Source organism: Ranitomeya imitator, chromosome 6 (genome assembly GCF_032444005.1).
Source record: "Ranitomeya imitator isolate aRanImi1 chromosome 6, aRanImi1.pri, whole genome shotgun sequence".
NCBI classification, from domain to species: Eukaryota; Metazoa; Chordata; class Amphibia; order Anura; family Dendrobatidae; genus Ranitomeya; species Ranitomeya imitator.
In genome coordinates, this window is record NC_091287.1 from 547,712,621 (window position 1) to 547,724,679 (window position 12,059).

Sequence of the window (12,059 nt, forward strand, 5' to 3'; positions counted from 1 at the left end):
CAGTATATATAGAGGAGACACATCTATCCCCTCCATAGAGCAGTATATATAGAGGAGACACATCTATCCCCTCCATAGAGCAGTATATATAGAGGAGACACATCTATCCCTCCATAGAGCAGTATATATAGAGGAGACACATCTATCCCCTCCATAGAGCAGTATATATAGAGGAGACACATCTATCCCTCCATAGAGCAGTATATATAGAGGAGACACATCTATCCCCTCCATAGAGCAGTATATATAGAGGAGTCACATCTATCCCTCCATAGAGCAGTATATATAGAGGAGACACATCTATCCCTCCATAGAGCAGTATATATAGAGGAGACACATCTATCCCTCCATAGAGCAGTATATATAGAGGAGACATATCTATCCCTCCATAGAGCAGTATATATAGAGGAGACACATCTATCCCTCCATAGAGCAGTATATATAGAGGAGACACATCTATCCCTCCATAGAACAGTATATATAGAGGAGACACATCTATCCCTCCATAGAGCAGTATATATAGAGGAGACACATCTATCCCCTCCATAGAGCAGTATATATAGAGGAGACACATCTATCCCCTCCATAGAGCAGTATATATAGAGGAGACACATCTATCCCCTCCATAGAGCAGTATATATAGAGGAGTCACATCTATCCTCTCCATAGAGCAGTATATATAGAGGAGACACATCTATCCCTCCATAGAGCAGTATATATAGAGGAGACACATCTATCCCCTCCATAGAGCAGTATATATAGAGGAGTCACATCTATCCCTCCATAGAGCAGTATATATAGAGGAGTCACATCTATCTCACCATAGAGCAGTATATATAGAGGAGACACATCTATCCCTCCATACAGCAGTATATATAGAGGAGACACATCTATCCCTCCATAGAGCAGTATATATAGAGGAGACACATCTATCCCCTCCATAGAGCAGTATATATAGAGGAGTCACATCTATCCTCTCCATAGATGTTGACAAAACAACATTGCTCAATTCTCCTGTGGACGGATGATGTATGGCTGACTGTTGGTTTCCAACTTTAGAGACCCCCACGAATGTTAGTCAAAATTGCGTGACTGGAACTGCAGTGTGATGTGTGACCAACTCTCCATCCGTCAGTGAATGAAGCGGAGGTATCGTGTCATCACTACCACTCCATTTACACAGGGAACATTGGGACCCCCCATTCCCATAGCTGTTTGGATTCCATTAGTGAGACCCCAGCTCTCAGTGTCATCCCCTTTCCTGCAGACATCTTGGCATACGTTCAGTTTTCATGGTTGGCATCCAGGACAAGTGAATTGCAGTGCTAAGCAAGCTACCAAAACGTTTTGGTCACACACCTTTCCGATGTCCCGATTCCTCCCCGCCTATTGCCCAGCCGTTCCCTTTCCCTCCATCTTCATGTCCTTAAGTTGTGGTTCATGAAAGCTTACCAAACTTTTCAGAGTTTTCTTTTTAGGGTCTGAGGAGATTTGCTGACTATTCCAGGAGTCAATAAGATGACTCCTTTTTCTGGAATCTCCTGGAACGTTCAGATATGGGATATTTCTTGTTTTTGGGTCAAGTTTTTAAGTCTAGAGCATCAGATCTATTTTACCTTTGGTCCAGGTTTTCCGTCCACTCCACCTGGTCCATCTTTTCCAGGTGATCCCTGATAAATACATATAGTTATTGTAGAGACTGATTCATGATAGGTAGGCAGATAATAAATACTATATATAAAGGGTTTATGTAATGATTCCGATGACCGCTAGTTTTCCTTCATTCGATCAGTCCACCATCTACTGTACATTAGTCATATGAGACTTAATTATGGGGTCTTCAAATACTAAAATATTATCTTTTGGGGGTATATTAATGTAGACAATCACTGCAGACAATGATCTGTGCACTGTACTCCTGTCCCACTGCAGACAATGACCTGTGCACTGTACTCCTGTCCCACTGCAGACAATAACCTGTGCACTGTACTCCTGTCCCACTGCAGACAATGACCTGTGCACTGTACTCCTGTCCCACTGCAGACAATAACCTGTGCACTGTACTCCTGTCCCACTGCAGAGCCAGCAGCTGAATGCAGCCACAAAGGAAGATACAGATTCTATATGGAGAAGGCAGAGATGGTTTATTACCATCTCTGCCATCCTGCTCGCTGTATACACAATGCTGAAGTAGCGCTGTGTATATAGAATAGGAAGCACTAACAGCATCTCCTCCTTCGGAGCCCTCGATATTGTGGGTGCTGGGATGGAACAAGAGCTGCTGAGTGAGAAGAAATCCAGATTAGCTCTGCAGTGCATTTAGGAGACTGAATTTACCCTGTAACTTTGGATAATACAGCCCCAGTTACAGGGAAAGGTAAAATTAAAAATACGTATTCAAATGGTGAAATGCCCCCCAAAGGTCTTTAATTACCTTTTCTGCTGCACAGTATGTGAAATAAATGATAAAAATAAAAAAATATTAGACACAATATATATATATATATATATATATATATATATATATATATATATATATATATATATACATATATATATGTATATATATATATATATATATATATATAAATGTATGTTAGTGGCTTTTTTTGTATTTTCTTTTTTTTAAAATAGATTCTGAAAAAGTTCTAAATAAAGTCATGGTAAAAAAAATGTCAGTGTATTTCAGGAAAAAACAAAGAAAAAGTTAGTTAAATATCTGAACAATAAAATATCCCAGAGCCATGCATTGTCCATCCATTTGTCATATACTTACTGGGGGGCCGATCTTCCCAGGTTTCCCAGGAAATCCTATTTCACCCGGTAATCCCTAAAAAAAATACCATAATGGGATGCGGAATAAATATAATAATAAATATTGCTGTGGCACAGACATCACCGCAGATTACGAGAATGACCAGGAAAAAAACATTTATATTATTTCAATGATTTCAAAGGTTGAGAGCAAGCAGGCAGCGGTTCTAAATTAATAGGGGATTGATTAAATCCCACACACTCCGGGGGCCACGTCTGCACAGGTAACGGCTGTAATGTATAATCTGATGTGTGAGTCACTGGTGTGGGTGTAGGGGTCCTGACAGCGCAATGGATTCATCCCCCCCTACAGCTCAGAGCCGGGAGAGATCACAGGTGACTAACCAGCATATCACCGATAGGACAGGGACTTATTCATTACGCGGCCCCCCTGCTCCACATCATCGCCTGTTATATAATATACATTGGCACTGCCTTGGGGCCACAATCATCTGCCTAAATAAAATCACTCCTGAACAGTAAGACGAGTACAATGCGATTGTTCTCATGCACAATCCGTTTGCAATGCGTTTTTAACATCAGCTTTTATATGCTACAATTCTCTGTCATTTCAAGCCAGTTTACTAACTAATAAAACAATCTAATAAAGAAATGATAGATAGAAATATGTCAGTGAGATATATCTAGCTAATAAATAAAAGAAAAAAATGTCGTGGGATCCCCCTTACTTTTATTAACCAGCTAAGAGAAAGCAGACAGCTGAGCGCTGGTCTTAATAGTCTAGGAAGGGGGCAATAAACTTTGAGCTTCCCAGGCTATTAATATCAGCTCACAGCTGTCTACTTAGCCTTGACTGGTTATTAAAAAAGGGGACCCCTAAAACAATGTTGTAGGGTCCGCCCTATTTTTAACAATTAGCAAAGACTAGGCAGACAACTGAGGGCTTATATTAATAGCCTGGGAAGGGGTCATGGATGGATATTGGCCCCCACCCAGACTAATAGCACTAACCCTCAGCCACCCTAGAAATGGCACATCCATTAGATGCGCCAATTCTAGTGCTTAGCCTTGGCTCTTCCTGCTTGCCCTGGTGCATTGGCAAGTGGGGTAATGGTTTTGAGGCTGATGTCAACTTTGAAATGTCTCACACTGCGAGCGGTGACGTCAGTAATGTTACCGCAGTTCATCAGCTATCAATGTGTTTCGGCTGACATGTTGAGTGGTTGCGTTTACTCTTGTCACCACTTAACATACCATCCGAATGTAGCTGGATGAGTAGTTGGAGAGTTGGAGATCATCGTGGGTCGTAGGATGGATTGACCGCAGACCGCTTTGGAATATTTGATTTGTTAAGAGTAATAAATGAGTAAATGCCTATGTAGCATCAATAGTAAATAGATGTCATGTTAACCCTGCTGTTGTCTTTGGTCTGGGTAGACCTAATTTGAACTTTGGTATTTTTTGGGGTGTTCAAGATGCGGTTCTGAAACTTGTGGTTGATTGACTTAAATAAGAGCAGTATTATAGTAGTAATATTCTTGTACATAGGAGCAGTATTATAGTAGTTATATTCTTGTACATAGGAGCAGTATTATAGTAGTTATATTCTTGTACATAGGAGCAGTATTATAGTAGTTATATTCTTGTACATAGAGGCAGTATTATAGTAGTTATATTCTTGTACATAGGGGGCAGTATTATAGTAGTTATATTCTTGTCCAAGGGGGCAGCATTATAGTAGTTATATTCTTGTACATAGGGGGCAGCATTATAGTAGTTATATTCTTGTCCAAGGGGGCAGCATTATAGTAGTTATATTCTTGTACATAGGGGGCAGCATTATAGTAGTTATATTCTTGTACATAGGAGCAGTATTATAGTAGTTATATTCTTGTACATAGGAGCAGTATTATAGTAGTTATATTCTTGTACATAGGAGCAGTATTATAGTAGTTATATTCTTGTACATAGGAGCAGTATTATAGTAGTGATATTCTTGTACATAGGAGCAGTATTATAGTAGTTATATTCTTGTACATAGGAGCAGTATTATAGTAGTTATATTCTTGTACATAGGAGCAGTATTATAGTAGTTATATTCTTGTACATAGTAGCAGTATTATAGTAGTTATATTCTTGTACATGGGGGCAGTATTATAGTAGTTATATTCTTGTACATAGGGGCAGTATTACAGTAGTTATATTCTTGTACGTAGGGGCAGTATTATAGTAGTTATATTCTTGTACATAGGAGCAGTATTATAGTAGTTATATTATTGTACATAGGAGCAGTATTATAGTAGTTATATTCTTGTACATAGGAGCAGTATTATAGTAGTTATATTCTTGTACATAGGAGCAGTATTATAGTAGTTATATTCTTGTACATAGGAGCAGTATTATAGTAGTTATATTCTTGTACATAGGAGCAGTATTATAGTAGTTATATTCTTGTACATGGGGCAGTATTATAGTAGTTATATTCTTGTACATAGGAGCAGTATTATAGTAGTTATATTCTTGTACATAGGAGCAGTATTATAGTAGTTATATTCTTGTACATAGGAGCAGTATTATAGTAGTTATATTCTTGTACATAGGAGCAGTATTATAGTAGTTATATTCTTGTACATAGGGGCAGTATTATAGTAGTTACCGTATATTCTTGTACACAGGGGCAGTATTATAGTAGTGATATAATATGTATTAGAAGTTTTATATAGATAGGAGCACAATAGTCTTCATTAATTAAAGTATGATGTACTCTTTATCTTGTGTAACGTGTATTATTTCCATTGTTAGATGTAACACAGATGACTTTTCTTGGTGCTCGGTGATTACAGCCTCGTTACATGAGCTCAGATAATTGCGTTATTGATTTCTAAATGAATGTAAATACTTTGAATTACAGCCGATCACTCGGTGGATCTCGTCCAGGCCGTTATGTGTTTCTTTGCCAAATTAGCTAATCAGAGAGATAATTCTCATTATCACTTAAACGCTGGAAAGATAATTAAAAAAAGAAAAAAGTGAGTTTTCCTCCTCGTCGCTTTCTGTGGCAGACATCTTCAGTGGTGTAACGGATATTCTGCATTTCATCTGCCGTGATGTCATCAGTGGTGATGTCATAGGTCATCATGATGTCACCACGTCACTTCTTTTTATCTTTTTTCATTAGTCTCCACTTACATTGTGCTAGAGGATAGCGGGAAAGTTTCTGGCATCTATAGGGAGGTATTCAGCAAGCAGGGAAGTTTACATTACAGTCTGCGCATGGCTGAATAAGTCCCATAGAGACTTCTGCAGAGTTTCTGAAGTTTTTGGAAGTCAAAGTTTTGAGATTTTGAGAGTTTTTGCTCAATTTTCGGTCAGTTTTTGTTTCAAATTTTTTAAAAAAAAAAACCTGTTTCCACATACCCCAAATCTGGGCTCATTTTAATTTTTTTTATCTTTTTTTTTTAGCCAGAAAATGCTTCAGGACCCACTTTTATAGAGGAGCTGCTTTTATAAAGTTTTTTCTGAAGAAGTTGCAAACATTTTGGAAAGCTTTTTTTTTTTTTTTTTTTTTCCCCTGAAGCGTTTTTTGCCGCCTTTTGATTGGACAATGTCCGATTTAGAGCAGATTCTATTAAGATCTGCTTACAAAAAAGTGACCTGCTTTTTTATTTTCTTTTACACCACGCTTCTTTAAATTACTTCCGGATGTAAAAACCAAACTGTCAGAAAACTTGTGACACAAAAAGCGAATTGGATTTCCCATCGAAAAAAAAAAATACAGTAGAGTTTTCCTTACGTTCTTAAGCATATGTTCACACTCAGTTTTTTTGTTTTTTTTTAGAGTGTTCAAAACCATTGAGTTTTTTCAAGCAGAAACCGCTTCAGGAAATCCCTACTTTGAGGAAGTTTTTCATTTCCTGAAGTTTTTCATTTCCTTTAGTTTTTCGTTTCCAATCCACTCCATCTTGGCATTGATTGGACAACGTCTAGTCGGAGGGATTTCCTTCAGTATCTGCTACAAAGTTGTAACGTGCACTTTTTTTTCCCACCTGGAATTTTTTCAAAACTTAAAGGAAAAAAAAAGCTCTAATAAATCCTCGTATGAGGAGCAAAGTGGATTTCCTGTAGATACGAATGTAGGAGTTTTCCAAGAGTTTCTCAAGCAGTTTTTGAAGATGATTTTGGAGAATTTTTGCTCTTTAAAAAAAATTAGCCATAAAATTCAGTATGATTATATCCAAAAACTGTTTTTGAGAAGTTTTTTTGAAGCGCATCTTCTCCAAAAATCTCCTAAAAAAAACTTCATAGTGTAACAACCCGAACAAACATCTCCCCATATCTCTGCTTCCTGCAGATATTAATATTAATTACGGTTTTATTTTAGGAAATTACAATGAAATGATCATTAAATGTAACCTGAGTACTGGGGGCAAACACTAAACATCAGTGAGGGAGGGGGACTATGGTAGGACGTCTACTTTACATTACTTTTATTGTTGACCCTTAACAAACCATGGAGAGGTCAATGAGTCGAATTCTCCCATTACAGTGAGATGTAAGCTCAGTAGCTACTTACCTGGAGGCCTGGAGGTCCCAGTGGTCCAGCAGGTCCTGGTGGTCCTGGGGGTCCCTAAAATAAAACTTGGATGTTAGGTCATACTATTACAAACTAAACCTATTTTATAGTAAGGGCAGACACTTGCTTATTATCAATTCTAGGCAGCACCACATGAGGGAGCATCACTGCAGACACTTGCTTATTGTCAATTCTATGCAGCCCACCGCATGGGGGAGCATCACTGCAGACACTTGCTTATTGTCAATTCTATGCAGCCCACCACATGGGGGAGCATCACTGCAGACACTTGCTTATTATCAATACTATGCAGCCCACCACATGAGGGAGCATCACTGCAGACACTTGCTTATTGTCAATTCTATGCAGCCCACCACATGGAGGAGCATCACTGCAGACACTTGCTTATTATCAATACTATGCAGCCCACCGCATGGGGGAGCATCACTGCAGACACTTGCTTATTATCTTTCTATGCAGCCCACCACCAGGGAGAACGTCATTGCAGACACTAGCTTATTATCAATTCTATGCAGCCCACCACATGGAGGAGCATCACTGCAGACACTTGCTTATTATCAATACTATGCAGCCCACCGCATGGGGGAGCATCACTGCAGACACTTGCTTATTATCTTTCTATGCAGCCCACCACCAGGGAGAACGTCATTGCAGACACTAGCTTATTATCAATTCTATGCAGCCCACCACCAGGGAGAACATCACTGCAGACACTTGCTTATTATCAATTCTATGCAGCCCACCACAAGGGAGAACATCACTGCAGAAACTTGCTTATTATCAATTCTGTGCAGCCCACCCATAGGAGGAACGTCATTGCAGACACTTGCTTATTATCAATTCTATGCCGCCCAGCATTAGAGGGAGCATAACTGCAAACACTATTTTATTATCAATTCTATGCAGCCCACCACATGGGGGAGCATCACTGCAGACATTTGCTTATTATTAATTAAATGCAGCCCACCATTAGAGGGTCATAACCTCAAGCACTTGCTTATTATCAATTTTATGCAGCCCACCACATGGGGGAGCATCATTGCATATAAGTTTACACAACTAGCAATGGATTTGAGGTGCTGCACAGTGTTAGAAAAATATGGCTACTTCCTTACAAAAACAGCACCGCCCCGTCCGCAGGGCTTTTGTGATATTGTACCTTAGTACTTAGTTTTCTTCAATCGAGCTCATCTGCAGATTTACTTTCTACAACATCTATTGTGCAGCAATAATGTCCTGTGAACATTACTCTCAAGGAGACTTCAAGAATTCTCGACTTTGCAAAAAAAACACCTTGTTTTGTCATTTTCTGAGACCTGTAACTGTTAACCTGTTATTTTTCCATTAATAGAGCTGTGTGCACTTTTTGGGGTAAGGAAGATGCGGAGACAAAAAAAAATAGCAATTGATATGAATTTTTTTTTTTCTTAACTGTGTTTACATTATGGGTTAAATATTTTCACACTGGGTTTTGCAGAATAATACTGTACTAAGCTTATATTTTTAGTTATTCATTATGGGATGGAGTAAAATTGAGGCATACAATTTTTTCCGTTTGTTTAATATTTTTAACATTTTTATTAAACTTTTTTAGAACTTTTCATTTTATTCTTTAATCTCTCTGGATAAATTGTAAAACAATGTAATTGTCATGTTCTAACACTAGAGGAAGCTCAAGTACAAGAGTTGCTCTGCGAGAAGGCATTGAAACTTTCCCAGTCTTTTCCCTTCCCTCTTTGCTGCCTATGAAAATGCATTTTTTTTCTCCAATATTGTCGAATAATGGATGGGCTCATACTAGTCAGATGATAATGTTGTGCTCAGCTTTCTGACGTCTATCCAGATTTGCTCCATTCCCTCTCTGGGCATGCAGTCTTATAGACTCATTGGAAAGCAAAACTGCAGCTGCATACCCCTCCTCTCCTCCTCCCCGTCTTCTATTCAGCAAACTTTACAACAGATATAAAGATTTCTATCTACAGTGGGGAAAATAAGTATTTGATACACTGCCAATTTTGAAAGTTTTCCCACCTACAAAGAATGGAGAAGTCAGTAATTTTTATCGTAGGTACACTTCACCTGTGAGAGACGGAATCCAAAAATAAAAAACAAGAAAATCACATGGTATGATTTTTACATAATTAATTTGTATGAAATAAGTATTTAATGCAATATAAAAACAGAACTTAATATTTATTACAGAAACCTTCATTTGTAATTACAGAGGTCAGACGTTTTCATAGTTCTTGACCAGGTTTGCACAGACTGCACCAGGGATATTGGCCCCCTCCTCCATACAGATCTTCTCCAGATCTTTCAGGTTTCGGGGCAGTCGCTGGGAAGTTTCAGCTCCCTCCAAAGATTTTCTATTGAGTTCAGGTCAAGAGACTGGCTAGGCCACTCTAGGACCTTGAAATGATTCTTACGGAGTCACTCCTTTGTTGTCCAGACTGTGTGTTTAGGGTCATTATTATTCTGGAAGATGCAGCCATGACCCATCTTCAATGCTCTTACTTAGGGAAGGAGGTTGTTGGCCAAAATCTCATGATACATGATCCCATCCATCCTCCCTTCAATATGGTACAGTTGTTCTGCCCCCTTTTAAAAAAACCCCGACAAAGTGTGATGTTTCCCCCACCATGCTTCACGGTAGGGTTGGTGTTATTAGGGTTGTACTCATCCTTCTTCTTCCAAACACGGCGAGTGAAGTTGATACCAAAAACTTCTATTTTGGTCTCATCTGACAACATGACCTCCTCATATTTCTCCTCTTGATCATCCAGATGGCCATTGGCAAACTTCAGACAGGTCTGGACATGTGCTGGCGAGAGCAGGAGAGCCTTGTGTGCCCTGCAGGATTGTACTCTATGATGGCGTAGTGTGTTACTAATGGTAACGTTTTAGACTGTGGTACCAGCTCACTTCAGGTCATTGACCACATCCTCCTGTGAAGTTCTGGGCTGATTCCTGACCTTTCTCAATCTTCCTTACCCCACGAGGTGAGATCTTGCACGGAGCCCCAGACCGAGAAGGATTGACAGCCATCTTGTGTTTCTTCTGTTTTCTAATAATTGTGCCAACAGTTATTTCCTTCTCCCCAAGCTGCTTGCCTATTGTCCTGTAGTCCATCCCAGCCTTGTGCAGGTCTACAATTTTGTCCTTGGTGTCCTTAGGCAGCTCTTTGGTTTTGGCCATGGTGGAGAGGTTGATTGAGTGTGTGGACAGGTGTCTTTTATACAGTATCAGGTTCATACAGGTAATTAGTGCAGAGTAGGTGGCTTCTTAAAGAAAAACTAACATTTCTTTGAGAGCCAGAATTTTTTTCTGGTTGGTCGGTGATCAAATACTTAATTCATGCAAGAAAATGCTAATTAATTGTGTACAAATCCTACATTGTGATTTTCTGGTTTTTATTTTTAGATTCTGTCTCTCACAGGTGAAGTGTACCTACGATAAAAAATTACAGACCTCTATATTCTCTGTAGGTGGGAAAACTTGCAAAATCGGCAGTGTATCACATACTTATTTTCCCCACTATCTGCATATTTCTGTGTATAATCCTTATGGCTTTTTACTCACCTCCGGCCCCTGATCGCCATCCGCACCTGGTAAACCGCCCTCTCCTTTTTCACCCTGTAAAATACAAATAGAGCCTGACCTGTGAAACTGTCATGTAAGCAGCGAAATCCTTCTAAGTAGGTTCTGAGAAGAGTCCATGGCAGGAGGTGACGGCCAACAATTCTCAAGGTGATCCAGTCTACATGTCACAATACCCTTATTTAGGTGCCGAAGTCGGTACGTTACCCTAAATAGAGGATATGATGGTGGGAACATCTGCATTTACTCTGCGGCTTGGCCATTAGAGGACATTAGATTTTATGGTTATAAAATGTGTCTGTGTCCACCCAGTGGTCACAATGTGAACTGCAGGCTTACGGAGATTGTGAGAATGTTTATGTTTACCCTTTAAAAAAATGTAGTAAAACGGAAGCGAAGACACATTTGTAACTCTAAAAAAAAAGAATTTGGCACAAAAATAAGTGTTCCTCTCTATTGTCAGTTTCATGTACTGTACAGTAAACATACCTTCCAATTTAAGCATGTGGGGACATCATACTGTGTGTGGGGAAATGTACAGTAGAGACATCATACTGTGTGTGGGTGGAATATACTGTGGGGACATCATACTGTGTGTGTGTGAATGTACTGTGGGGATATTATAATGTGTGTGGGGGAATGTACTGTGGGGACATCATACTGTGTGTGGGGGAATGTATTGTGGGGATATTATACTGTGTGTGGGGGAATGTACTGTGGGGACATCATACTGTGTGTGGGGGAATGGACTGTGGGGACATCATACTGTGTGTGGGGGAATGGACTGTGGGGACATCATACTGTGTGTGGGGAAATGTACAGTAGAGACATCATACTGTGTGTGGGTGGAATATACTGTGGGGACATCATACTGTGTGTGTGTGAATGTACTGTGGGGATATTATAATGTGTGTGGGGGAATGTACTGTGGGGACATCATACTGTGTGTGGGGGAATGTATTGTGGGGATATTATACTGTGTGTGGGGGAATGGACTGTGGGGACATCATACTGTGTGTGGGGGAATGGACTGTGGGGACATCATACTGTGTGTGGGGAAATGTACTGTGGGGACATCATACTGTGTGTGTGT

The 12,059-nt window shown here is 39.6% G+C and overlaps 1 protein-coding gene across 1 annotated transcript in view; it reads right to left on the bottom strand.

Annotated features, from left to right (window-relative positions):
* The window catches only part of COL22A1 (collagen type XXII alpha 1 chain), a 573,554-nt gene that overhangs the window by 221,891 nt on the left and 339,604 nt on the right, over positions 1-12,059 (bottom strand). Inside the window, exons 24-27 of the mRNA XM_069732369.1 lie at positions 10,949-11,002; positions 7,349-7,402; positions 2,777-2,830; positions 1,617-1,670 (exon numbers count right to left, since the gene is read on the bottom strand). Of these exons, the coding sequence (XP_069588470.1) occupies positions 1,617-1,670; positions 2,777-2,830; positions 7,349-7,402; positions 10,949-11,002 (216 nt within the window). The remainder of the gene's footprint in view (positions 1-1,616; positions 1,671-2,776; positions 2,831-7,348; positions 7,403-10,948; positions 11,003-12,059) is intronic.